At 37.9% G+C, this 26,171-nt stretch overlaps 3 protein-coding genes and 1 long non-coding RNA gene across 23 annotated transcripts; 2 read left to right on the top strand and 2 right to left on the bottom strand.

Moving 5' to 3' along the window:
- Positions 1-591: 591 nt before the first annotated feature.
- On the bottom strand, positions 592-6,300 carry LOC147643219 (uncharacterized). Its single transcript, XR_015272301.1, has 3 exons — positions 6,179-6,300; positions 812-928; positions 592-729 (listed from the first exon to the last, which is right to left on the bottom strand). It is a non-coding gene; the product is annotated as an uncharacterized LOC147643219 (long non-coding RNA).
- On the top strand, positions 3,111-7,184 carry Karl (lipocalin/cytosolic fatty acid-binding protein Karl). 3 transcript variants are annotated; one of them, XM_086835685.1, is made up of 5 exons: positions 3,111-3,806; positions 6,284-6,421; positions 6,486-6,609; positions 6,694-7,051; positions 7,110-7,184. In XM_086835685.1, exons 1-4 carry the CDS (start codon positions 3,651-3,653, stop codon positions 7,014-7,016), a joined length of 741 nt encoding a protein of 246 aa, XP_086691811.1. In that variant the 5' UTR covers positions 3,111-3,650; the 3' UTR covers positions 7,017-7,051; positions 7,110-7,184. The 3 variants fall into 3 exon arrangements, with proteins under 3 accessions (XP_086691811.1, XP_020802876.2, XP_086691812.1); XM_020947217.2 differs by having other exon boundaries at positions 6,694-7,184; XM_086835686.1 differs by having other exon boundaries at positions 3,482-3,806; positions 6,220-6,421; positions 6,694-7,184.
- Positions 7,185-7,917: 733 nt separating this feature from the next.
- On the top strand, positions 7,918-18,365 carry CkIIbeta (casein kinase II subunit beta). 13 transcript variants are annotated; one of them, XM_086835693.1, is made up of 8 exons: positions 7,918-8,038; positions 8,102-8,264; positions 9,061-9,136; positions 9,971-10,073; positions 10,148-10,339; positions 10,850-11,039; positions 11,145-11,226; positions 11,706-13,574. In XM_086835693.1, the coding sequence occupies exons 3-8, from the start codon at positions 9,065-9,067 to the stop codon at positions 11,712-11,714; spliced, it is 648 nt and encodes a 215-aa protein (XP_086691819.1). In that variant the 5' UTR covers positions 7,918-8,038; positions 8,102-8,264; positions 9,061-9,064; the 3' UTR covers positions 11,715-13,574. The 13 variants fall into 13 exon arrangements, with proteins under 13 accessions (XP_086691819.1, XP_020802878.1, XP_086691814.1 ...); XM_020947219.2 differs by having other exon boundaries at positions 7,939-8,038; positions 11,891-13,574; XM_086835688.1 differs by lacking the exons at positions 7,918-8,038; positions 11,706-13,574 and adding an exon at positions 16,802-18,365 and having other exon boundaries at positions 8,090-8,264.
- A 527-nt stretch (positions 18,366-18,892) lies between these two features.
- Positions 18,893-24,270, bottom strand: Hsc70-3 (heat shock protein 70 cognate 3). Of its 6 annotated transcripts, none has more exons than XM_020947216.2 (3): positions 23,942-24,270; positions 22,009-22,155; positions 18,893-21,559 (listed from the first exon to the last, which is right to left on the bottom strand). In XM_020947216.2, the coding sequence occupies exons 2-3, from the start codon at positions 22,131-22,133 to the stop codon at positions 19,711-19,713; spliced, it is 1,974 nt and encodes a 657-aa protein (XP_020802875.1). In that variant the 5' UTR covers positions 22,134-22,155; positions 23,942-24,270; the 3' UTR covers positions 18,893-19,710. The 6 variants fall into 6 exon arrangements, with proteins under 6 accessions (XP_020802875.1, XP_020802873.1, XP_086691807.1 ...); XM_020947214.2 differs by lacking the exon at positions 23,942-24,270 and adding an exon at positions 23,528-23,917; XM_086835681.1 differs by lacking the exon at positions 23,942-24,270 and adding an exon at positions 23,446-23,642.
- Between the last annotated feature and the right edge of the window lie 1,901 nt (positions 24,271-26,171).

Genomic DNA, 26,171 nt, shown 5'->3' with positions numbered 1-26,171 from the left:
TAAATTGCTTTAAACTATTCAAAAACCTAATTAATTTATATATCTATACAAAACCCACCCTCTAACTGTGAATATTTAATTTTAAGATTATCTTCATCTGTTAAATATTTAACAGTATCTCAATAATTATTTGTCTGAATAATTGTCAATGTCTGAAGCTATGCTACAAATTGTGGCATGGTAAAATAGGGATACACAAGAAACAGTCTGCCTTGAAATATAGGATCAAATTAAAAATTGTTCAAAGGTAAGCCTAAAATATTCGCATTCAATGAATCGTTTTTTATCTATATTTTTTTTAAAACAATTCAAATATATTTAATCTTTAGGGTTTCCTGAGCGGAAAGTTTGCTGACCATCGAATCCAACGGCATGATCCCAAGTTAAGAATGCCATTAACGAACCCACCGGACGTGGACGTGGACGTCCAACTCAATTTTTATGTTAACTTTTTTTGATTTTTCTTACCTTTTTTGTTTTTTTGTTTTCGGTCTTTTTGCCAATTTCATGTGACTGACTGAGGCTGTCGTTGTTTGCTGCTGGCCAAGCCAGCCATCGCATCGATCAATTGCAAATAGAAAACAAATCTGCAATCAGCCGGATTGCTTCCAAGCAGGTGGAGGAGATGAGGAGGAGCGGGATGGTGGAGACACGGGACCAGGTGGGTCATCCACTTGCGCTTGCGGGTGGGCCTCTGGCCAGAGAGCCTTGTTTTTTTCCTTTTTGTTGCTGGAGACGAGAAGAAGAAAGTGTTAAGACCAATTTGAAATATTCGCTAGGTGAAATTTAAATCATTTTCAAATTTAATTACCGGCAAATAAACGTTTGACATTCCAATCCAAAAACCATTGCCATGCCGCGCCAGACATTCCGTCTGCCTTGGTGACTGACTGACTAACTGTCACCTGTAGCTCACCTGTAACACCTGCTGGTTGTGGTTGTTATTTTTTTTTTTTTTTTTGGGCGTGTCAGTCGCATTCCAATGACTCAGTACCCCCCACTTTCATGTGCTGTGCGATCAGCAAAATATATCAGGTGACTTATATAGTTTCTATATAACGGATTTTTATGGGAATTATCATACAAATCGTTACAAAAAATATAGAAAATATTATAATTCCCACAGAAACTTCCCTATTCCAGATTTAAGATCAGATAATAACCATTTCCAAACTTCCTTAAACTGCCTTAAAATAATTGGGTCAAATAAGCTTCATTGAACAGATATGGGTTAATGCGTATGGGAAACTTCCCATTGCCTTTGGCTTTTGATCCATTCCCTTGATTAGCGATTTCATTCATTCGCACACACACACTCACGCATACATACATACACACATACGCACTTAAGCTTACATGCTTTTCCCAAAAGAGAGCAGGAACTGCCCAAAAAGAGAGTGAGTGGAGTGGGAGGGAGGGGAGGGAGGGAGGATGGGGAAGCTGTAAACGAGCACCGCCAAAGGAGTTAAGTGCGCTGCAGCAGGCGACATTTCTCCAATTGCTTTTGCCTTTTTATTCCATTTCGTTTCGTTTCGCTTGAGCATTAAAAAGCCGCTTTTCGCTTTGGCGGTGCGTCAGGTGAGAAGCGGGGATAGAGAGAGATCGAGGGGGGGGAAGTGCGAAGAAAGGAGGCTGGAGAGTGCAGGGGGAGTACAGAGGGGGGCTTGGTGAAAAGAAGGAGCCACCGTAGAAGCCGGAACTGGGCGCTAACGCATCGCAATGCAACGCAATGCGGCGACGAAAGTTGCGCCGCTTTTTTGGGCTGGCTTAACAAAAAACCAGACGCCAAAAGCAGCATCAACTAACAGAAAAGGCTGAAAAAAATATAAAACAAAAACAAAAAACACATAGATGGAAAAAATAAAAACAAGAATTAGCCAAAGGCAAAGGGAGACGACTAGGAGATATTCAGCACTAAAAGGATAACTACAAAATATTTTATACTCTCTATATTAAGAGCTTTAAAATATACAAAATAGCATAGTTTATAATGTAATGTAATGTAATAAGTAAGATAAATATTTCTTCAAACTTAAACAAATCAGAAATTATTTAAAAAGTATATTAAATATTTCTCCAAACTCGAAAAAAAATTTAAACTTTGAGAATTCTCACTTGTTACCCCGTACCCGGCATACCCCCAACTAATAGGTATTTCTTCACTCACGGAAAGACCAGACGCAGGCGGAAGAAAACAGATATTGGCCAAGGAGAAGGCAAAGAAGAGGAGGCTGCCGCAAAAGTGGCCAATAGCTATATGTACCTCTCCGAGGATGTCCAGTTTCATTCCAGTCCGGTCGTGAAAATGCCGCGCAACTCGTTTCGCAATAAAGAGAAAGTGTTCAACGGTGCACTGTTCGTTCTGGCGATCATAAAGAATAAATTTTGCTGGCTATTAAAATGTTTCCTGTTCCACGCACTCCCCAGAAAACATACCCTCGACCCTCGTCCTCCTTACCATCAACGTCAAAAAAAAAAAAAAAAAATTTCGCTCTCCGCGGCGAGAAAGTTGCCTGGAAATCTGCCTACATCCACGCGACAAGTGAAAACGAGTCAAGTGCAGCCGAAAATAATTCCCCCGATCCCAGACATTATGCAGCAAGTGTGTGTATGTGTGTATGAGTGTGTTTGTTTGCGTCTGTGGAAGGCATTGACTGGGGACTCTGCTAGCGAACGGACGTTGTAATTGATAAGAGAGCGACCGCCCCGGCTTACTCACCCCCACTACCAGAAAGCGGCGCTTCTGCTGATTAAATTCCAATATGGAAATGAGCCAGAAGCAGCATCTAGGGTTCCAAGGCTGATGGAAGTAAACTAGTTGGAGACCATAAAAAAATCTAAAAAAAGGGAAAGAGAGAGAGAGATCTGGAAGGGAGTGGAACGACAGTAAGTCTCGTAAGTCCTGGAAGGTGGCATAGTATCATAGTATCTCTAAGATACAATCTATTATTATTTACTTTTTGACTAATTAGTTACTTACTTACTTACTTATTCACTTAATTTCTTAATTACTTTTTTACTTAATTACTTTCTTTATTATCTACTTCCCAATTTTCCAGTTAACTACTTCCTTACTTATTTTTATAAAAACAACAGCCTTCCCATTTATATTTAAATGCTTTCATGGCTTTTCCCAGCACCTGCTATGTGGAAAGGTTATTATTTATTTATAATTTTGATTTGATTTTGAAATATTTTGCTAAATATAGTCAAAAATCGGCCAAGTGCTCAGCAATGGTGCATTTTTTTCGTAATTTGTATTTCCAGCTCCCCGATAATGAGCGCTATTTTCCATAGAACTCTTTACTGTGGCATTAAGAAGGCGCCTTCTTATCCACAAAAGCATCCGAATCCAAAATCCGAATCCGAATCCGAGTTCCCGAGTGCTTTCCGCTACGATCCGATGTTATTATATATATATTTTTATATACAAAAATATATATATATTTGTCGCAAGTTGGTGGCGGAGATGAGATGGCGCAGTGCCATCGTAAACAGTGCGGCGATCGCTCGTCTCAGCGTGCCGGAAGTCTAACTAAATAGCGAATATATTACACCAGATATTATAATATAATATTCCAGAAGTACTCTAAGAACATTCCAGGAAAAACCCGGTAAAACCCCATAGAAACACCATCGATAGTCCCATCATGGGCTATGGCAATGGATCACTCTTGACGATCCTGCTCTCCGGAATTTTGATCCTTGAACTCCTTTGGACAGTGGAGGCCTCACTGTATACCAGACAGAATAGTAATGCTCATCAGACCAGGAGGCGGTCCAGGCCCAGCAATCGATGTCCCCAGGTGAGTTTCATCTTCGAGATTAGAAGTATTTCTAGAGCCACGATTACCAACAACTTCACTCTCTGTTAAGTTACTTTTAAATTGATTTGAAAGAAATCTAAATTTCTAGACCGAGAATAAATAAAAATGAGATCTTATTGAAACAGCACATGGGTGCAGTTGCAGTTTGATGGACGGGACACAGCTCCCTTCCCTGGTCACGTTCCTGGCCTGGCCTGGCCTGGCTACTTCTAACTGGATCACTTTCTTCTTGGCCACAATTCAATTCGATTTCATTCTGAGCACAGCCGCCGGTGTGGAGCTTAAGCATCCATCCCCAAACCCCAATCCCCATTCCCATCCCAAACAAGCTGTGGGGCTCATCAATATGCCGGGCACACGGTCACTTGCATGCATATATCACAGACGCTAGCGATGACACCGACTATAAAACCGATGTCTATGCCAGGTCTATGTGGTCTTTGGTCTATGGTCTATGGTCATGGCTATATTTCAAATTGAATTACGATTGTATTTTCTCGTAAAATCGCCCCTTTGCAGTTAAAGTCAGGCGGCTCCTTATGAAATCATCATGCCGTTAAGAGTACAGGGTAGCAAGTTTTTTAGTGCTTTCGGGAAGGAAAAAATTAGTGTATTGTAAATAGATTATTTATAATATAATGAAAAGCTTTACTTAAGGATGTTAGAAACTTAGAAATTCCATCTATAACCTGAAGTCTTGAATTATATTTAGTATATTTTCTGTCAAAACTCATATAAAGAATCTTACAATCAACATTAAGTTATAATTCCCAACTGTTTCCAAAAAACTAAGTCAGCAAATTGATGGTATTTCACGTACTGGGTATCTTATGGTCGGGGTTAAGTGCCCCACCTGGAACTATTTCACCTTCCAAACGCTCAATGGGGCACGTTCCATCTCTAGCTGGAAGAATGAATGGGACATAAAAGCGAGGCGCAGAAAGAGTAAGGCAGAAGAAATGGGCTCACACCGTTGCCAAAATCAATCACACTTTCTAAGTGGCTCAGACGTCGTCTGCATGAAGTTTACCCCAACTCTATGTCTCTGCTCTTGCTCTTTCTCTCTCTCTCTCTCTCTTTCTTCTGCTCTGCCTCCATCTCTTTCTACAGCAATTCTTCAACCCCTTCTTCACCGTTGGCGGCGACAATTGCACTTCGTTGCAGGTGCACCTAGCCCACAAATACAAATACCACCGAAAAGCGAGCCAAAAGCCACAAAACAATCAACAAGAATAGACAAAAGGCACGCACATAGGAGAGTGGAGAGTGGAGAGTGGAGAGTGCAACAAAGAGGTGGCAAAAAGGGGAGTGAATAAGGGGGGAGCGTTGCGCTTTTGAGGCGCATCAATCAGTGGCTGACTTGCGTCTGCATTTTGCCGTCTGCTCCATCTTCGTCTCCGTCTGCAAGTCGTCTTGCAACTTCCACTGGAGAGACGGCGAAAGAGATGGCAATAGCCGAGGCAAAAGAGATAGCAATAGCGACTCCAACTCCGACTCCGACTCCTCAATGAACTGTCAGTAGTCAATCACAGTGACAGCGCTAACGGCTTTCGTCGTCTGCCTGCCGCTTCTATTTCTTTTCTCTCCCTCTTCGTTTTTTCTTTCTTTTCGTCTGTCTCCTCTTTACTCTTTCTCCCGGCAAAGTTTGTTTTGCGGTCGCCAAGGTAAAACACAATGTAAATAACTAAAACTAGCCAAGTTTTAAGGAGAGGCTAGGGCAAAAAGCAAGCCCAAAACGCTTTTGTGGCCCAAATGTTTATTCAGCTTATTTGTTACACTACTTATTGCTTGAATATTTGGCAGCCTTGACCTTTAAAACATTATATAATCTTTAGTTTTGTTTTTTTATTTGATGCACTCTCTATATTAAAATAATCTTCAATTTTTAGATCCGTTTAAAAGGTCTTTAAAAGTATTCAATAAAATCCATGCAATTAAACCTATTTTTATACCATTGCAGGGTATAATAACTTCAGTCAGAAGCCTAAAATTCGGTTAAGGAATCATTTTCGACCCTATAAATCATATATATTCTTGATCAGCATCAACAGGCGAATCTTTCTAGCCATCTTCGGGAGAAAAATAAATTTTTTCAAAAAAATTCAATTTTTGTTCAAAAAAAGGAAAGGGTTTACATCGTTAAAATTGTCAAAATTTTAAAAAGGTTTAAATTTTAATCTGAGTATGCAGATTTAATAACCTTATAAAAATTAACATAAGACAGCTTTCCGAATTAGAATTAAAGCATTTTTAGCTTAGTTATGACTTTTTGAAAAATTAAATATGTGGTTTTTTGCCTTATAAAAATATAGATAAATCCCGATTCAATTAATGCGAATTTTTAGGCTTACCTTTGATCAATTTTCGATTTGATCTTATACTTCAATTGCAGACTGTTTCTGGTTTATCCCTATTTTACAATGCAACAATTTGTAGCATAGCTTCAATTTTCACAGGTTGGTGCCATTAAGAACTTTGATCTGGAACGTATGATGGGCTGTTGGCATGTTGTCCAGTACTATGCTTCCACAGAGGAACTTCCGGAATATGCTTGTATGCGCAGTCACTTCACCTTCTCCAAGGAGGATCAGCATGTAGGTAGTCTCTGCCTCTACTCGCTGCCATATAATTGCTTTATAGTAACTTAATTCCGACCAGATAACCATGAATTTCAGCTACATCTTTGCGGAGGACCCGCTACGTGAGAAGCTGGTGGGCAATATTACCTGGATGATACCAAAGTTCGAGGAGCCGGGTCACTGGCAGCACACGGAGGATATATGTGAGTGATTCTCTCAAGGAATATGGAAATAAATAATTATTTAGCAAGGAGATTTGAAATATTTACAATATATATATTTACCAGATGAGGGCGTCTACAACACATACGTGCTGGACACGGACTACGACACCTGGGGCCTGGTGATGCACTGCGCCGAAAAGAAAAAGCATCCACGGTACCTGTCCGCTTTGCTTTTGGCCCGAAAACCGTCGCTGGCCGACAATGAGATAAGCTTTTTGCGTGGCAAGCTGCCGCAGGACATTGACAAGTCGTTTATGTTCGATATTGGCCAGGGATCGTGCGACAACCTGATGGAGTCCAGCCAGGACGATCCGTTGGCATACGTGGTAAACGGTCGCCAGAATGGCAGGGATATATTTAAGCTGGTCAATAAGCTGGGACGGTAAAATACCTGCTAAAATAAATAAATATCTATTAAAAAGTATGTCGCAACATTTCAATTTATCCATATAATTATTATATATATTTACCTTTATCAGGCAAAATAATGCTGAATCCACATAGCACATTTAAATTGTACTTATTTCTCTACGAATAAAACAAAACATACAGTATATTTTACTCTTATCTAATATCTAACCTTTTCTACTTTATAATTTAGCAAATGTTGTTTGTTTTGATATTCAACAGTTACAAAATTTATAATTTTGAATTTTTAAATTTGATAGTCCGCCAAATATCGATAACTTCCAAATTCTGTAGCTGCTGACTCGAAGAGTATGGCCACACTAGCTGTTATAATAATTCAACAAATATTTTAAGCAATTACGATTAACTAGAATATAAAAACTATTTATTATAACAAAATAATTCAAATCAAATGTCAAATTTGCCAAATCAAAAGAGCAGACTTCTCAATTGATAGTTTTCACTAGTTTTTTAGCATTTTTGGAGGGCAAATGTTCCAGGTCATACTTTGTCCAACCGGCTCTTTTAAAAATTTAAGACACGTTTGTTTTTCAATAATATTTTTCCCAAAGCGATGTACATGTGTTCTAGCGGTGGTGTCCTGGCTGCCAAAAACCCCAAAATATTGTATTTCCCTGTACTAATTTAATTATAATTCTCATCTTTTCCGCACATATTTGTTCATGGCGGGATTTATAATTTAAAATGTGAAAGGGGGCTGCAAGTGAGAGCGAGAGGCAAATAGCTGCGAAATTGTTGTTATTTTTGCAAGTCGCTCGAGAAATACGAAAAGTGTGCCGTCGAGAATCTCCTAACGCCATCCTAGTATTTCCTTTCTAGTATTTTTAATTTTATGTCTCTGTACAGGGCTTTCAACTATTTGCCTCTCGCTCTCTCTCATTGCTTTTAAGCGGACTACCGTGCTTTAAGTGTTGTAAAATGTGGAAAACAAAAATACGCCATTGACAATGGCGGAACAAAAAAAAAAACAACCATCAAGGTAACATGACTTAGAAAAGTGTTGCAAAACTTACATGCGATATATCGAACAATATTTATATAGGGATGGCCGGCGAGCGATATGCCTTGCCGCACACCAGCGCAGGCAGCGCTTATCGATAGGCGCGATTGCATACCTGGTACCCCGTCTTCGCTACAATATTTGCCTTTACCGGTTCTGCTGCATTGCAAACGCTAATCAATTCGCGTAATTAATAACAATTTAGGTGAGTGCAAGCCTTTGGAGCGCAGCCGCGACGGCAATTCTACCGAAAAACGCACTCCCTCCTCGTGTGTGTGTGCTTGCGTCTGTGTTGTGTGGCCCTGTGCTGGCCCCGTGCATGTGTGTGCGTGTGTATGGTGGGCCTGTATATGTGTCTCTTTTTTTTTTTAATTTCCACACGGTGCTGCTTCTTCTTGCTACTGCTCGGCACATTTTGTATGAGCGCTTGTCAAAATACGAGTATAAAACATCATTTCCCCACATTCATTCTCCAGATCTCCGAAACAAGTAACACAGAAAAAGCAAACAAATAAAACTCACAAAAATTTAGCTCGTCGTGAAAAATAAAAAGCGCAACTAGCAAACGGCGAACTGCAAGCGGTGAAATAGTGTGGAGTGTGTGTGGTGTGGCGGAATAGCGAGCAAGCAACAAGAAGCGGAGAAGAAACGAAAAAACGGAGCCAAAAGGAGGAGCAACCTAACAAAAAAGCAAAGAAACAAAAGTAATCGCGTCAACGCAAAAGTTTCGATACTCGTTTGCATTCGTTAAGTTTGCGTTCCATGGTATTTCGACAATAAATTCCGCTCGCCAGGCCAAATTACGCAAAATAATCCCCCTAATGTATGTAATAGTGCGTGTGCTGGCGTGTCTGTGTGCGAATGCGTGAGCGTGCCGCTGTATGTGTGTGTGTGTGAGCGTATATGTGTGCCTGTGTATGCGTGCAGGACAATTTGTCCGAATATTAAGCTGCCTGTATCGTCTGAAATATTCATTTCGATTTCATCCTTTGATTTTCCAGCAAAATGAGCAGCTCCGAAGAAGTTTCCTGGGTTACGTGGTTCTGTGGACTTCGTGGCAATGAGTTCTTCTGCGAGGTGAGTTTTGTTTTTAGTATTGCTTTTCCTTGCTTTAGTGTCTTGGTCCCGCTTTGGTCCCCCTTTTGCCAATTCACAAATATCTATATTTGTTATCTAAGCGCGCGCCATTCGTGCTGCAAAAGTGCAACAATTGCAAAGTGCAGCCCTGAGCTGCTGCGCGCCCATCTATGTGTTTGTGTGCGTGTGTGCCGCAAGGTGGGGCAATTGTGTGGCCAACTGTACACACACACAGCCAAAGACAGTATTATTACAACAATAAGAAACTACATCCGATTAAAAAACAAAAATTGGCAACATTCAAATTTAATTTTTGCCCAAATGGTCACACTTCTCGCCATAAAGAACTGTTTTGGTTTTCCAACTTTCAAGATTCCAGCTTTGTCCTCTGACAGCTTAATCCTTGACAGATCCTAGTCACCTAGGACACCGTTAATTTCTGCATTGGTAATCCAAGAAAGCTTGTTTAGCTACAGATTTTGGGTTTAGGAATTCCAAAAATGTGATTAAAAACCTTAAAAACCTTACACCTTAACAGGTTTGAAAAGAAAGTCTTAAGCATTGTTATCAAATTTAAGGAAATTCCATTCAAATACGGTGAATTACAAGCCATTTAAGCACTAATTATATTTTAAGCCTTCTCATAAAGGGGTTTTTCTGCTAGTTTCTAACTGAAAACTATTCTCAATCCGTAGGCAGAGCAGAGCAATTTCTCTAGTACATATTATTTTTATTTATAAGCCATCTACAATGGTTAATTAGTTCCTAGTTTATATCCTTTGATTTACCATACTGCGAACCAATTGCTAAAATTCTTGTATTTCCATTTTACAGGTGGACGAGGACTACATTCAAGATAAATTTAATTTAACTGGTTTAAATGAGCAGGTGCCCAACTATCGTCAGGCTTTGGACATGATCTTGGATCTGGAACCGGGTAAGTTTTGAATATGCCACTGAAGGCCACCTTAAATCTTAAATTAATATAATTTCTTCTCTATTTTCGCACAGAGGACGAGCTTGAGGACAATCCTTTGCAGTCCGATATGACGGAGCAGGCCGCCGAGATGCTCTATGGCCTCATACACGCTAGATATATACTAACAAATCGCGGCATCGCTCAAATGATCGAGAAATATCAAACTGGCGATTTTGGGCACTGCCCACGTGTCTACTGCGAAAGTCAGCCCATGTTGCCCTTGGGTTCGTATATAAACCACATTAATTGATCCCATTGATCCTATCACGCGAATCTCCTTCCTTTATAATCAAACAAAGGTCTGCCATATGATCGAATTGAATTACAGTCAGAACTAGAAAGTCGTTGGCTTCGATTTGAATTCGTTTATTTCCCAAGAAAATTACAAGACGCACAACAATACATAAGTATTATTGTGACTGAATCAGAGCTTTAATTATTTGTATATGAGCAACAGTGAAGCAAGTTTAATTGCATTTATTGCCCTGAATTGTGGGAGCTTATGAGAAATTAGATATGTTGGAGCACGTTCTCCCCTTATCAAAATATTTATAAAATGTTAGAACAGCGACTTTTTCATATTTCTAGAAAACCAGGTAGAAATCCGAACTTCTGGCACAGTTACATCGAATTTGAAACCGACACCTCAGTCTAGTTTATTTTGATTTTGGTTAATCGCTTATATATTCTTTGTAATACAATGACTTACCTCTGATTGATTGATTTTCTTGCAGGTCTGTCGGACATCCCCGGCGAGGCAATGGTGAAGACTTATTGCCCCAAGTGCATTGATGTGTATACACCAAAATCGTCGCGCCACCATCACACCGATGGGGCCTATTTTGGCACTGGATTTCCACACATGCTCTTTATGGTGCATCCCGAGTATCGTCCCAAGCGTCCTACTAATCAGTTTGTTCCAAGGTAAGTCCTGAATAGCATTCACAACAAGATTCACATATACTTATATATTCTTCTTGTGTATCTTTTTTATGTACGACAACAACTCCGACCATGGATAACTAACAGGCTGTATGGCTTTAAAATACACAGCTTAGCTTATCAAATTCAGCTGCAGGCAGCAGCCAATTTCAAAATGCCACTGCGAGCGGTAAATTTAAAACCTATTAATAACTAGTTTATTGTCTTTTCTGACCCTCTTTTTATTTATTTATTAACTTGACGACCCTCTCCGAAACCCTAACCCATTCCATCACTACTACCACTCACTTTCTCTCATCCTTTTTTTTCTGTTTCTGTTTCTGTACTATTTTTTTTCTATATAATGACTAAAAAAATCAATCGCCACCTAATATCATTCAACCAAGCATAATATATATATATATTATATCTTTTTTTTATTTGTTTTCTCTCCCCACACATACAAAAAAAAAAACCACCACAAACCAAAATATCAAATCGAAACATCCATATAAATCCGATCGACAACCACCTCAACCTCAACCTGAACCTGAAAACGATAATGATATGAATCCAAAATCGTGTCTCTGCCCGTCTCAAAACCAAAACACGAATAACTATTATATCCTATTCGATCCTTTATGATCGATTTCATGACATTGTGTGTAGAAAAACTAATTCAATTAAAAAAATAAACACACACACACACCAACAACAAAACTACAACACACATACGCACGAACACAACAACAAACAAACAAACAAACAATCCATTACATTTTCATGCACAAACAAATACTTAAAAAAAAAAAAACAAATTTATTGAAAAAAAAAAACGTAAAATACGGATATAGTTTACAACGGCAAGACCAATAGACAGCAACAACACACAACCAACAACAGCAACACAACAACAACCACAACCACACTGAGAGACAGAGAGAAGAGAAGAGCAGAGAAAGAGACGGAGAGAGAGACAACTGTATTGAGGTTTTTGAGCGCCAGGAGCAAAGAATCATTTTTACAAATATAAAAACTAAAAAAAAAGAAACAAAAAACAAAACCAAACTGCGTTTATATTATACACAAAAGCAAAAAAGAATGATAAGAGAAAGCTCATAGTAAAGAAGAGAAGACGAAAAATGTGACGAATTGTAGAAAATGTATTACAGAAAGAAAGTGAGATGAAGAAGATCCTTCTTGAGTTACACAAACACAACACGTACACACACACACAACAAACATTCATAATTAGCTCATCTGGAAATGCGATTTTAATACTTTTTTGTTTTTTTTTTTATATATATATTGTACACTTGCAATTCTTTTAAGATATATATATATATAAAGCAATTATATATAAATTGTGTGAGCAGACATTCGATAATTATGTTAGCTTTTAATATTAGTGGCGAACACTAACCCATATATACAACAAACACACACACTCACACTCGTATATATAATATATATTATTTGCTTTAGTCAATTAACCGATTTCTTGTGTTTAAACACCTTATATATTCGCTCGTTTGTCGCCTTTGATGTCTATATGTTTTTGTTTTGTTTGTTTGTGAAATTGTACTACACTGGCAGTGCAACACTTGACCAAAAAAAAAAAAAAGAAATAAAATGCAAAAACAAACAAAAGAGATTCGAATTAGACAGAGACAAGGAGAACAGAAAAGAGGGACTGTGTGTGTGTGCGCGCAAGAATAAGATATATAGAGAGAAAGAGAGAGAGCAAATGAGTGGTAGCAGAAGGTAGGAGGAGAAAGTAATTAAACGTAGAGAAAACAACGATATAAGCAACGTAGTACTTCCAAATAATAACAAATAAAAGCAAATAACGATCATCAGCATTTACATATATGTAAAACGATAGCGCTAATAATGAAACAAATCCTGTATAAATCCCCATACCAGCAAAACCCAAGGTCTATGAACACAACAGAGCAAGCAGAAGGCGTTTAAGCAGATAGCCAAGATCCACATGATGAACAAACCGAAATGTACCGATGCCAGGAGAACCCGTTAACAACATCCACATACAGTCCACATAATCATTCAATCAATTCCCATACACCCCACCACACCCACCCGATGCCCACAGCACACACCCACACAGAGAAACATCTCACAGAAGATCAGATCTGGAGAAAGCGATTGAAGACCCGACAAGGAGAAGAAGAACAACAAGATGAAAAGATGAGAAGCTTAAGTGAAGTGAAGGCGATACCATACACAGGCATCATCATCAGCTTCAAGCTACGCGAGACGAACGAAGCCCAAAATGCACAAGCACACTTGCACACCCAAACCCAAACCTGCACCCACACACACCCACACACACACACACACACACACAGCCAGACACAGTTAAATTCATGAGCATGCAGTAAGAAGCATACATATATGAAATGGGATTAAATTTTGGGGGGAGGGAGAAAGGAAAGCAATAAAGCAAGATGCTATCCTTTTTCCCCACTTATGTACACACACTGTAACCGAGTAAATAAAGATGAGAGTAAACACAAACGGCAAGTGTTGCCTTACAATTCGCAGAAGCAATAATCATTTCCGTGTGAGACAGTGTTCAACAATCAATCAAAAAGCATGGAAACGAAACGAAATAAATTAACGAAGCCAAGAGCGCCAGCATTTAATTATATATATATATATATATCTTGCAGATTTTTGTGTGTGTTCAGTATACAAAAAAAATTGATGTTACAAATACATAGCTGTGGCTTTGTTGTGTTCCGGAGTTCGATTCCAAATTGTAGCGGCATTAATCGGTGTAGCTTAGTTTTTAAAGGGTCCAATTCCCAATCGATTCTAAAGAATTTCCGAATCCTTTTTGGGTTTTTTTTATAAATACTTCTTTCTTTTTCTTGATTACTAATTTTAAGAGAATTGTAATAGAATTGTAGAATTGCATTTCTTCTGCCAAGAAAACGAATTGATTTAATTTGTTTTAACCATTTTTTTTATTATTTTTTGTTTGTTAAGATCACTACGAAGATTTGCGTAATTAGGTGAACGCAAAGAAAAAAAAAACATTTATAAACAAAAAACACAAACAATAAAACGAGAAGTAAAGAAAGTTTTTTAAGAAAATTAGAAATAAAGTATAAATATATATATATATATATGGAAATCTATATAGAGATCGATAGAAAAGGCCGAGGACCGTTGATAAGTTAATCTGAGAGTGTGCAGAAAACTGTTTACAATTAATACATAAATAATGAGAAAAAAAACGAAAAAATAAAATAAGAAATGAGATAATAAAACGAAACGAGAAATAAAAATAATGGAGAACAAAGAGTAATAATAACAATAACTAAAATAAAAACGAAACTGATATTTAATAAAAAACGCAGTGTATCATTTTCAATTAGAGTCCAAAAAACCCAACATTAAATGTCATTATAGAACACCGATCCTATCCTATTACAGCTGTAGTCGAAATGATAAAGGTTTATGTCCCCAGATTCAATTTAAAATAAATCTAGATTTTAGCGAAACGGAAAGATAAAGTGAAGAATATTAAGGATGCAATTTTGAACCCAGGATATCAACATAGATAGCTTTATGTTAAAAAAAAAATTGGAACAATAAAATTAACGTGTTTAGGACATACTAAGTTAAATGTGACTGCATTTGTTGTACATGATGGTGTATTCCGCTTCCGATCATTTCCGCAAGCTCCTCTGTGTTCCATGTTCTATGTAAACCTGTTTTTTTTTTACTTCTAATTCACTTTTTCTTATATGCTGTATACATAATATGCTTTGCACCAAATCCAGGACTATATTGCACTCTGTCAGGAGATCCTAAGTCGTCCCGATCCTGAGGCCGAGGCCGAGTAATGAGACAGTTTTGATTGCTAAAAGTTGTTCGTAATATTTAAATTCCTGATCTACTCTTTGTAAGGGAATCGAAATATGATTTTAAATTTTTTTCACACCGAGGAGATTTAGTTTTGCAATTTTTCAGATATTTTCTAAGTGTTACCACAGCAGAGTTCAAATATATTTTTGTAAGAATTGTTATGGGGACTAGTTTTGTGTAAGAAAGAGGGATACTATTTATAACTTGTGGTTCAACAGATTTTAACGAAAGAGTTTAGAGAATTACAGGATATAAATCTCTTGATCCATCATCCCGAATAAACTCACAACGACGATGCACTTGCTACTACATATACCTGGCGGTGACCAAAGCTGCCTGCTGCAGTACCCCGCCTGGCCCTTAATTTATTTTATATTCCCCACATTTTTATATATATTCCTATCCCCGCTTGGCTGCGAATGTGAAACGAAATCCATAATAAACAATTACAAAAAAATATATATGCTAAATCTTGTACATTATTGGTTTACTTTTATTATTAACTTATAACTGGGCCTAAAACACGCACACTGCTCACAACTCATGTACAGACACTCTGCATTTTCTTGAAGGACGTAAAAATAAATGTTTAATTATATAATTTAGAGAACTTATTGGTTTTTATTTACTATTGTTTAATTGATTTTAAAGCTTTAAGAAAATATGTAAAAAGGATCCTTCGCCTTCAAGAAAATGAGCAATTCTCACACTCCTGGCACTGCTTGCATTTTCATGTTCACACGGAGACACGATAATCACTGGCTTCACTCACTTACACTAAGGAGTCCTTGCTGAAAATAAAGATTATAGATAAGACTACAAATTAGAATTACATTTCACTTAAATTGTAAATTGAATGCCTCTTTTTGTTGTATTTTATATAAAATATCGTGAGGACCGATTCAGAGGCAATGAATACTGATTAATCCCAGGACTTAAGATACAGATATTGGCAAACGCAGAGACACTAGACACACATAGAGAAGTTTACTCAGACTTCAAGCTTTATGCGAGACTGGAAAAAGGACATCCATATCATCATATCACTTCCGACTTAACCGGATCTCTCACCTGATTTATTCATCTCTATTTCATCAATTTTATTTATTCCCCGAGCGTTTTTATACCCTTGCAGGATATTATAATTTTAGACAGAAGCTTGCAATTTCTAGAGGAAACATTTCCGACCCTATAAATCATATATATTCTTGATCAGCATTAAAATCCAAATCAATTTAGATATGTTTGCAAGAATTTTTTTTTAATTTTCATAAATAATATAAAAATTATAAACTATCAAAAAATCAACATTTTTAATTTTTTTAATATTAAAATTAAATATGCAGGTTTGTTAACCTCATAAAAGCTAGTACTGTTTTCCAAATTGAAATTAATACATTTTTGACTTATTTATGACTGATTTAAAATCAGTGATTTTAGATTCGGTCCCTGCGAGGGTATACAAACTTCGGCTACCCGAAGTTAATTTGCTTTCTTGTTTTCGTTGAATCAGATCAATATCCTTTAACAAAAAAGGAAAAGAAAAAAACCACACCCACCAGTTCCAGGATTTAATTTCAAATTAATTTGACGGAATTTAATAGAAAAATTAAATGTATTCTGTTTTCTTGTGGAAAATTTCGTCAAGTTTAATTGAAATTAAATAATGGGAGCACACATTCACATTCCTACAATTGATTGATTGATTGATATTGATGTGTGTGTTTCTTCTTTCTCTTCCGCTTTCTTTTTTCTACTTTCTCTCCTCCTCTCTTCCGTTTTGTGTCACGTGTGTATTATATATTATATATACTTCTTGTACAATCATGATCCATGATAATGATTTGCCGATTCGCTGATCCGTGCAGCAACGTGGTCAGCCCCCAAAGGACGAAGAGCCTGAGAATAATGCCGTCGATACGATTCCAAAGCGCCTCTAAGCGCAAGCAGTGCAGCCAAGCAGTGCAGCCAAGCAGTGCAGCCCCAGCAGCTGATACACAGACACTCACATATACACACACACATTCAGGCCATACACTGAGGAGAATTGTGGATGCCGAGCAAAAATTAATATGCTAACGAAAAACAAAAGCCCAAAATAGCCAGGAAAGGACCAACATCAAAATCAACAACGCTGGATCGAAAGCCGAATAATAAGATGATACAGACGACACACACACACAAACACATCTCACCCAAGTACAGTCAGCTCCTGTTTTTTTATACAAAAAAGTATAATAATGGGGTTTACTTCCCAAAAGCCTTTCTAGGCCAGGTCTTTTTCAAATTTTGTGTTCTTTAATAATCGGACTTGTAATCGAAAGCTGCCCATCCCTAGGCAATGTATTGGTGCTGCCACCTTGATTGTAAATCGAAGGAGCTGCCTTCTTAAATTTGTATTTCTAGCAGATATTAAAAATTTTTTAGTTGTTGTTAAAATAGTATTCATTAAATGATTTAAACACTGATTTGAATCGGTAAAAATACAGAAAATTTGAAAAGGATACGCTGCCATTGGCTTTTTGAAAGCTTATCTCGGCTAGGTTCAAGATCAAGAGCATTAAAACTCAATTCTTTGCATTTTATTTAGTAAGTGAAACAAAAAAAAAAAACGGCTATAACCAGAGTCTAGAATTATAGTCTTTAAAATATTTAGTCAAGTGGCCGGAAACCCACCTTCTTTTTCTTGTCTAACCGAATTCAAATTTGAATCCATGTCCCCATCCCGTAACTACCTATACTTGTCTCCCGCTTCTTCTTCAAAAGAGTTACGAATTCAATAATTTTTGAAATTATCGAAAACAGAAAACCAACAACAAAACACAAAATCAACAACACAGCAAAATAAAAAAGAACAAAAAGGGAAGAAGAAAAACAGTGTGAGCCGGAAATTCGAAATTCGAATGGTTCAAAAAATTTTTCGAAATCTGAGAGTGCATAACTTATATAGAAATACATATACATACATAACATATAAACAATATACCGTTAGCTTATTTATATATTGTACACACATACATACACGGCAGTCCTGTTCTCCATTTCGAAATTCGAGTCCTTTTGAAAAATTAAAAAATCGGAAATTCCAGTCGATTTTGTGAGTTTTCAGGATCTTGAAATAGAAGATATGGGCAGGACTGATGGAATATTTAGTACAGAAGAAAACAAAACAGAAAAAACTGAAACCAACAACAACAAAAACCAACAAAATATTTTATGTATTTTTTTAATGTATTTAAGAATAATTAAGATTAAAAACTGAGAAAGCAGTTGGCGTGTGAAGATAATACCGTTATCGCAGGAATTATATAGCAAACAGAGCTAAAAGGTTGATGATGACGATGCGCAAGGAAATGATGATGAATTTCGAGACGAAGAGAAGAAAATTGTGAAAACAATAAAAAAAAAAAAAAACAAAACGATAAAACCGAAGCTAAAATGTTTCAAATTTAATTTGGGAATGAAGTATCTCTATATATTATATTTAAAAAAAAAAATTAAAAAATACGGTAGGTAATTTAACTTTTTTGATTATTCTTATCTGGTAAAAAATAAATGAAATAAAATAATTGGCAACAATGTAATTTAATATTGTGGCATATTTCTTTTTCTTATCTCTCAACTGAATTATATCTTTATATATTTTATTTTATCTGCTGCGATAATTCATGTGGAGCAATATCATTTGAGGAATTAAAATTTCAAGCTTTATAATTTAAAAACAATATTTAAAGAAAACAACTGATAAGTAATTCTATAATCTCGTTATCATTGTATACTTTCTTGAAATATGGTATTATTCAAAATGATTTCTTCTGGGCCAATTAAAGCCGCATAAATAGAAATGGAACTTAAATCGGTAATAGAAAGGCTTCCAGGGCAAGATCTTCATTGACTTTTGAGATATATTTTTCCCACAACTGCCTTTTCATCGTTCCCTTAAAGAACCAAAACATAGCTTTTTTCAATTTTTTTTTGTTTGTTTATTTTATTATTAAATAAATTAGAAAATCCTTCGTAAAATCGAAGGATCCTTTTATTAAGCCGCCGTTTGCTGATGTTGTTGCTGTCGCTGCTTAAGTAGTTTTTGTTTTTTTGTGTATTTTTGTGGTCTATCTCTTTTCCTCCTTATCTGCACTCCTGCAGTTCTTGCATTCTCATATTCAGTTATTATTTATAATTCTCCGCACGCCCCGCAGCTACACGCTCGCTCTCACACGCTTATACATATAACATTTGTCTGTGTGGGTGTGCTTGTGTTTACATATCCGTTAGGCTAAACCTATTGATTTGGGACTCCTCTTCTCCTCTCTGCTTCGCTTTCTCTAGCTATCTCTCCTCCCTCTGGGGGGATTGCAGATTGCAGTTTACAAATTACAGTCGCATGTGTGTGTGTGTTTATGTATATAAAAAAATTTACAGTTTTACATAATTAGGCAGCTAACGGGAGTGGGATGTGGGGGGCGGAATGCGAGTGATTTGCACAGAGAGAAAAGGAAAAAAATTTTCAATTAAATCGTAGAAAAAAAAATTTCGTAAAAAAAAGGATTTTGTTTTGTTTGTTTCTTTCTTTTTGTTGAGGATGTGTGTCTCTGTGTTTGTGTATAGTATTATCCTTTTTTGCTGCTAGGTTGTTATTGTTGCTGCTTTTTGTTGTTGTTTCTGTTGTGGCTGCTGTTGCAATTAAGTTTATAATTGTTTAATCAGTCTGAATTAATTCCAACACTATCTGGATCTCTTCAATGGATTCTGTGGGGGCAGAGAGATGGGCTTCTTCTTACAGCTCGTCCTTGAGATCGTCCTCAGAGGCACCGCCCTCTGGTGGCGGAGCACCGCCGGTGCCTTGGTAGAGCTTAGCAATCACCGGCTGGACGATCGCTTCGAGGTCCTTCTTCTGCTTCTTGTACTCCTCGGGATCGGCATCGGGATTCTGCTCCAGCCACTTGATCGACTCATCGATGGCAGACTCCAGCTTGGTCTTCTCGTCGTCGCTGAGCTTGGCTCCCAGCTTGTCCTTGTCGCCAATTTGGTTCTTCAGGCTGTAGGCGTACGACTCCAGCTCGTTGCGCGACTCAACGCGCTCCTTCAGCTTCTTGTCCTCATCGGCGAACTTCTCGGCATCCCGGATCATGCGATCAATGTCCTCGGGCGTCAGACGGTTCTGGTCGTTGGTAATCACAATCTTCTCCTTGTTGCCGGTGCCCTTGTCCTCGGCACTGACCTGCAGGATGCCGTTGGCGTCGATCTCGAACGATACCTCGATCTGGGGAATGCCGCGGGGTGCTGGTGGGATGCCAGTCAGATCGAATTTGCCCAGCAGATGGTTGTCCTTGGTCATGGGACGTTCGCCCTCGTACACCTGAATCGTCACGGTGTGCTGGTTATCGGAAGCGGTGGAGAACACCTGCGACTTCTTTGTAGGAATGACAGTGTTACGGGGAATCAGCTTGGTCATCACACCGCCGACGGTCTCAATGCCCATGGTCAGTGGGTTAACGTCGAGGAGAACAATAGCGTCGGTGTCTTGTTCGCCAGAGAGTACGCCAGCCTGGACGGCAGCACCGTAAGCGACAGCCTCATCGGGATTGATGCCTCGGGAGGGTTCCTTGCCGCCAAAGAAGTCCTTGACCAGCTGCTGCACCTTGGGGATACGGGTAGAGCCACCAACCAGCACAATCTCGTGCACATCCTTCTTGTTCATGTCAGCATCCTCAAGCACCTTCTGCACTGGCTTCAGGGTCGAACGGAAGAGATCGAGGTTCAGCTCCTCGAACTTGGCACGGGTCAGGGTCTCGGAGAAGTCATCACCCTCGAAGAACGACTCGATTTCGATGCGCACCTGATGGGAACCGGACAGAGCACGCTTAGCCTTCTCAACCTCGCGACGCAGCTTCTGGACAGCACGGTTGTCCTTGCGGATATCCTTGCCCTTCTTCTTCTTGTACAGCTTAATGAAGTGATCCATCACACGCTGATCGAAGTCCTCACCACCCAAATGGGTATCACCGTTGGTGGCCACCACCTCGAACACACCGTTATCGATGGTCAGCAGGGAGACATCGAAGGTACCGCCGCCAAGATCGAACACTAGCACATTCTTCTCGCCCTCCTTCTTGTCCAGACCGTAGGCAATAGCCGCAGCAGTGGGTTCGTTGATGATGCGCATCACATGGAGACCAGCAATGACACCGGCATCCTTGGTCGCCTGACGCTGGGCATCGTTGAAGTAGGCTGGCACAGTGACGACAGCATGGGTAACCTTCTTGCCCAGATAGGCCTCAGCGGTCTCCTTCATCTTGCCAAGAACCATAGCGGAGATCTCCTCAGGAGCAAAGACCTTGGCGCCCTGGGACGTGTCCACGCTGATATGGGGCTTCGAGTTCTTCTCGATAACCTTGAAGGGGAAGAACTTGATGTCGTGCTGCACATTCGTGTCGGACCATTCGCGGCCAATCAGACGCTTGGCATCGAAGACTGTGTTCTCGGGATTGGTGGTAAGCTGATTCTTGGCGGCATCTCCAATGAGACGCTCACCGTCAGCGGTGAAGGCCACGTAGGAAGGTGTGATACGGTTGCCCTGATCGTTGGCAATGATCTCAACGCGTCCGTTCTTGTAAACGCCAACGCTGCAAGTGGAGAAATTGAAGAAAAGGTAATATTAAATTAGTAATGCATATTGGTTGTTTAAATTGAAGTGGAAACTCCATTAGACCTTGAAAAATAATATAAATCCTTTTAAGAATAGTTTAACAAAGGATTTATGGATAGTTCAGCTTAAATTCAACACGTTTTAGAAGATTTTGTAATACTTGTGAGTCGAGGGAATCGTTGAAACCCAAAATAAGAAATAAATCTTTGATAAAATCAATTAAAACTTGCATAATATTCAAAATTAATTAATTAATTAATCAAGTTAAACTTGAACTTGATTTGAACACTGATGGGAACACTACGAATCATTTGCATACGTGTAACAGTTTGAAACTTCATTCACTTGAATACAATTTTAAGGACTATGATCCTAATGTCCCTGCCAGGTCATATGGTGCTTCTCGGTGCCAGGATCTATACGTACCAAGAGTATGTGGTGCCCAGATCGATGCCAATCACTGTGCCCAGCTCCTTGTCCTTCTCCTTCTTCTCCTCGCCCAGCGAGAGGCCTACAAAGGCCACGACAGCCAGTAATATGCATAACCTCATCTTGAAGATGTCTCAAAAAAAACTGAAATTACAATTAAAGACAATTATTAATATAAAAGATTTCAAAATGGAATTAAGGTCTAAGCTTGGCTTTTGTACACGTCAACACACACGGTTCACTCTCTGCCACACTTCCACACACACGCACACAGCCACACGTTCTTGGAGAGCAACTGCTGACGTTGGTCAACTATCAACAGGTACCGTTAGCTGTGCCACTTTGGCAACCAAGCACACTTTGGTCTTCACCTTCAACTTTTAATCCAAGGGGCCCACCTTCTCGGCTCAAGATCTTTTAACAACAAAAGTCAACTCCACTGGCCAACTGCCCGGCAAGTGTTCATCCAAAATTCTACCGCTGCTGCGAGCCGCAGCCGAGAGAGAGAGAGCATTGAATTTTGTATACGTGTAACATTTTTTCTGGTTCTTTCTTGGCAGAGATGGAACACAGAGAGAAAGAGAGAGAGAGAGAGAGGGAGAGAGTAGCCGGCATAGGAGAGCAAAGAAACGGGTTTTTTTTGTTCGTTTTTTGTGTTCTGCCTTGTCAAGAAATTCTTGTTCTGCTTCTGCTTCTTCTTCACACATACGCTGCCACTTGGAGAAAGTTCCAATATAAAAAGAATCGGTTGAAGGAATTTGCACAGCTGTTTATGGCACACTCTGTCCCTCTCTCACACACACACACACACTTAGGCCCACACACTAACTCCAGCGATATCAAGGTTTATCTGCTTGTAATCTTTTTCTGTTACCACTGACGTGTACTTTTAGCCAAGAGCTTAAATCTGCTATATAAATGACGTGTACCAAGCTGATTGAACACACGCTCCCACACAGACACACACATACACCGGCACACTCGAGAAGAGGAAGCAGCATGCGCAAGCGCTTTGCAATAAAAAAAAACTGAATTCGACTGAATTAACTGCAAATTTACAATATAACAAATAATAAAGAAATGGCAAGAACACATAGCAACTATACGAAGGAGAGGGGGAGGTGGCGGAAACGCGAGTTCATTCACTCCGCATTCGCTTTGTTATAAACGTTATGCTACGCTAATTTATGCGTCACCGGTATTCAAAATTATGCACGGCCACCACGTCACACAGTTGCCGATTGCCTCTAATTTGCCAGTTCGCACGCTTCTATTTATTGTTTTACCCACGTGCAAAACGTTCTTTTCATTAGTTTTAGATTTCTGCCAACATGGCGACTGTAAAAATGCAGTGTATGTGTGAGGATGACCCTTGGCCCTCCTGCGCCCACGTTCTGTCTGTGTCCAGCTCCCTCTCTCCTTCTGACTACTCACGAATATAATGTTCTATCTGTGCCGTCGGCGAGTGCGCTTTCCAGTTAATTACTGCTGTTCTTTTTGAGTTTATTACACTTACACTTATCGCTTTGCGGCTGACAGATTTTTCTGAGTTTTCTCGACTAATGTGCTTTCTCGACGCTTCAAAACGGAATGACAGACCAAACTTTCCGACTTTTTTGCCGGCGCTTTCTACTCACGCACACAGCGACAGTCGGCCGCTCACACACACACGCATGCAACTCTGTGGTCGAAAAGAGACACGTCAGTCGTTGTGCCCAGTGTTGGAAAGCAACACTAACCAAAGTAACCGCTTTTCAAATAACACCCAAAGATAACAAATCATTTGTTATTAATGAAACTTTAAAAAAAAAAACACTGGTGTCTGTTTGCCACTAATACTAAGACAAGTCTTAGGTTCTCCTATAACTTTAAGTCTCATTCAACACAACACACAATATAAAGTTGTAATTCATTTGATTTGTATACTTACATTTTCTAATTAAAACTATTAAAAAAAATTCACTTATTTAGTTAATTGTCACTTGGTTGCTATCTCTAATCGAGTAATATAGTCTTTGTTGTCTTTTTGGCTTGGATTTAATTTAATTTTAAGTTTTAGTTATTTATTTCTTTTCCGGTCACAGCGTTTCTTATTGGAATATATATGTATGGATTTTTGGAACGAATTTAAAAATCGCGTTGCGTTTCTCTTGTGCTGTGCTGTGTTATTCCTTTGTACGTTTGTTTTGAAAATGATTCTCGCTCTCCCCAGCGGCGGCTATTTATGCTGTCGACGACTGACGTGTCGACCACGTCAGTGGATGCAATCGCTCCCATTGGCGGTGCCGCCCACTGGAAAGTTCGAATGGGAGAGGGACAGAGAGAGCTGGTGAGAGCGCTCGCTCTCGCAAAAGCTCTTTTCCGTTGCGTTTGTTTACCCAAACATTTTCATTGACCAATTTTGAAGAGCATGGTACTTCGTTTAATTTTTGTTGTTGTTTTTGTTTGGCGGCTGCAGAAGGTGAAATTTGTGTTTGTCTGATGCAAATATGCGTACTTCTTGAGCAAGCCAACACTGACGTGTACGTTCCACGGATTGACCGTTATGCTTCCAGCTGGCTCTGGAAATTTACCGTTAATTTTGGGGTTTTTCGGGGGCGTACTTTCCGACAAGGTTGGAATATTTAATTTTTTAATGCAGTTTTCTGTTTGTAAGAAATTGTTTGGGGAAAATAAGAAATTATTTTCGGGGGACGAAGAACAAACAAGATTTTTCATATTATTTTAAGAGATATAAGAGTGGAGAAGTAATTCTTTTTAAAAAATGTCTGTATTTTAATATTTTATATAAGCAAAACTTTATATTTCTAAAAAAAATAATCCAAGAATGGCGATAAATCTTAAAAAATAAGAAATTATAAGAATATGAGTAGTGATATTTTAACATTTCTTAATCATTTTACAGAAAGATTTCCTGAAATACATCTGGAAAATTCTAGAAATTTTTAAGAAAAATATTTTTTTATCGCTTAAAAAGAACACCGAAACAAAATATATTTTATACATATTTTTTTTAAATTTTGAACCAAAAATATATAAATAGTTTTGAGCTAAAACTGCGAAATTAAAAAAGTCATATTGGATTAAAAGCCTAAACACTACGTCATTGTAAGTTAAGTTTTAAACATTATTTGTAGAAATTCATATAAATATTTAATATCATTCCAGTAAAAAAAATTTACAAAAGTATCTATATATCGTAGTATTGCCTGATTTGATTATTTAATCTAAAAATTGGGAAACTATTTAGAAATTATACAGAGAAAGTACTTATCAATTACTCCTTAATGACAATTACCAAAAAAATGCATAGATGTTTCATATTTAATTTAATTCAAAGAATTTAAATAGATTAAGTTTTTTTTTTAACGCCTTAATCAAAGATTCACGACGCATCTAGCATTTTCCTGATCTTAACATAAACAAAAAATTAATTAACTTCGAAAAGCCAAAGTTTGTATACCCTTCCAGTTAGCTATAGGGGTAGAGTTAATATTTAAATTATTAAATTCGTATACCATTAAGAAAATCTAAAATATTAAATTTCGCATATGTATGCGAAATTTAAAATGTCATATTGGATTAAAGGCCTAAACACTACTTCATTGTAAGTTATTTTAAAAAATATTTGTAGAAATTCATTTAAATCATTAATATCTTTCTTAGTATAAAATTTATAAAAGTATCTATATATCGTAGTATTGCCTGACCTGATTAAATTAAGCTAAAAATTGGAAAACTATTTAGAAATTATACAGAGAAAGTAATTATTAATTACCCCTTAATGACAATTACCAAAAAATCATAGATGATTCATATTTAATTTAATTCAAAGAATATAAATAGATTATGTTATTTTTTTTTTAAGCCTTAATCGAATATTCTCGGCGCATCGAGCATTTTCCAGATCTTAACAAAAACAAAAAATTAACTTATTCGAAAAGCCAAAGTTTGTATACACTTTCAGTAGCTATAAGATTTAATATTTAAATTATTACAAATTATTTAATTCGTATACCATCAAGAAAACCTAAAATATGTGTAATCGAGGTATATTAAATGGATATTTTTATATGGTAATTTTTTGGGGTAAATCAAAGCTTTTCAAATATCATAACTAAGCCAAAAATGCATTAATTTTAGTTCGGAAAGCTGTCCTA

The sequence above is a fragment of the Drosophila serrata genome, unplaced genomic scaffold (genome assembly GCF_035046125.1).
Source record: "Drosophila serrata isolate PLE 108 unplaced genomic scaffold, ASM3504612v1 contig_276, whole genome shotgun sequence".
NCBI classification, from domain to species: domain Eukaryota; kingdom Metazoa; phylum Arthropoda; class Insecta; order Diptera; family Drosophilidae; genus Drosophila; species Drosophila serrata.
Note: the sequence above shows the minus strand (reverse complement) of the source record. Positions and strands in the feature narration are given on the sequence as shown.

Excerpts from the sequence above, each read along its gene's own strand:
- Karl (XM_086835685.1), top strand. The coding sequence starts at position 3,651 with ATGGGCTATGGCAATGGATCACTCTTGACGATCCTGCTCTCCGGAATT. Across the intron at positions 3,807-6,283 it reads CCAGCAATCGATGTCCCCAG|GTTGGTGCCATTAAGAACTT; the intron begins GTGAGTTTCATC and ends CAATTTTCACAG. Across the intron at positions 6,422-6,485 it reads TCTCCAAGGAGGATCAGCAT|ATAACCATGAATTTCAGCTA; the intron begins GTAGGTAGTCTC and ends AATTCCGACCAG.
- CkIIbeta (XM_020947219.2), top strand. The coding sequence starts at position 9,065 with ATGAGCAGCTCCGAAGAAGTTTCCTGGGTTACGTGGTTCTGTGGACTT. Across the intron at positions 11,040-11,144 it reads ACTAATCAGTTTGTTCCAAG|GCTGTATGGCTTTAAAATAC; the intron begins GTAAGTCCTGAA and ends GATAACTAACAG. Across the intron at positions 11,227-11,890 it reads TCAAAATGCCACTGCGAGCG|TTTACAACGGCAAGACCAAT; the intron begins GTAAATTTAAAA and ends ATACGGATATAG.
- Hsc70-3 (XM_020947216.2), bottom strand. The coding sequence starts at position 22,133 with ATGAGGTTATGCATATTACTGGCTGTCGTGGCCTTTGTAGGCCTCTCG. Across the intron at positions 21,560-22,008 it reads CTGGGCACCACATACTCTTG|CGTTGGCGTTTACAAGAACG; the intron begins GTACGTATAGAT and ends CTCCACTTGCAG.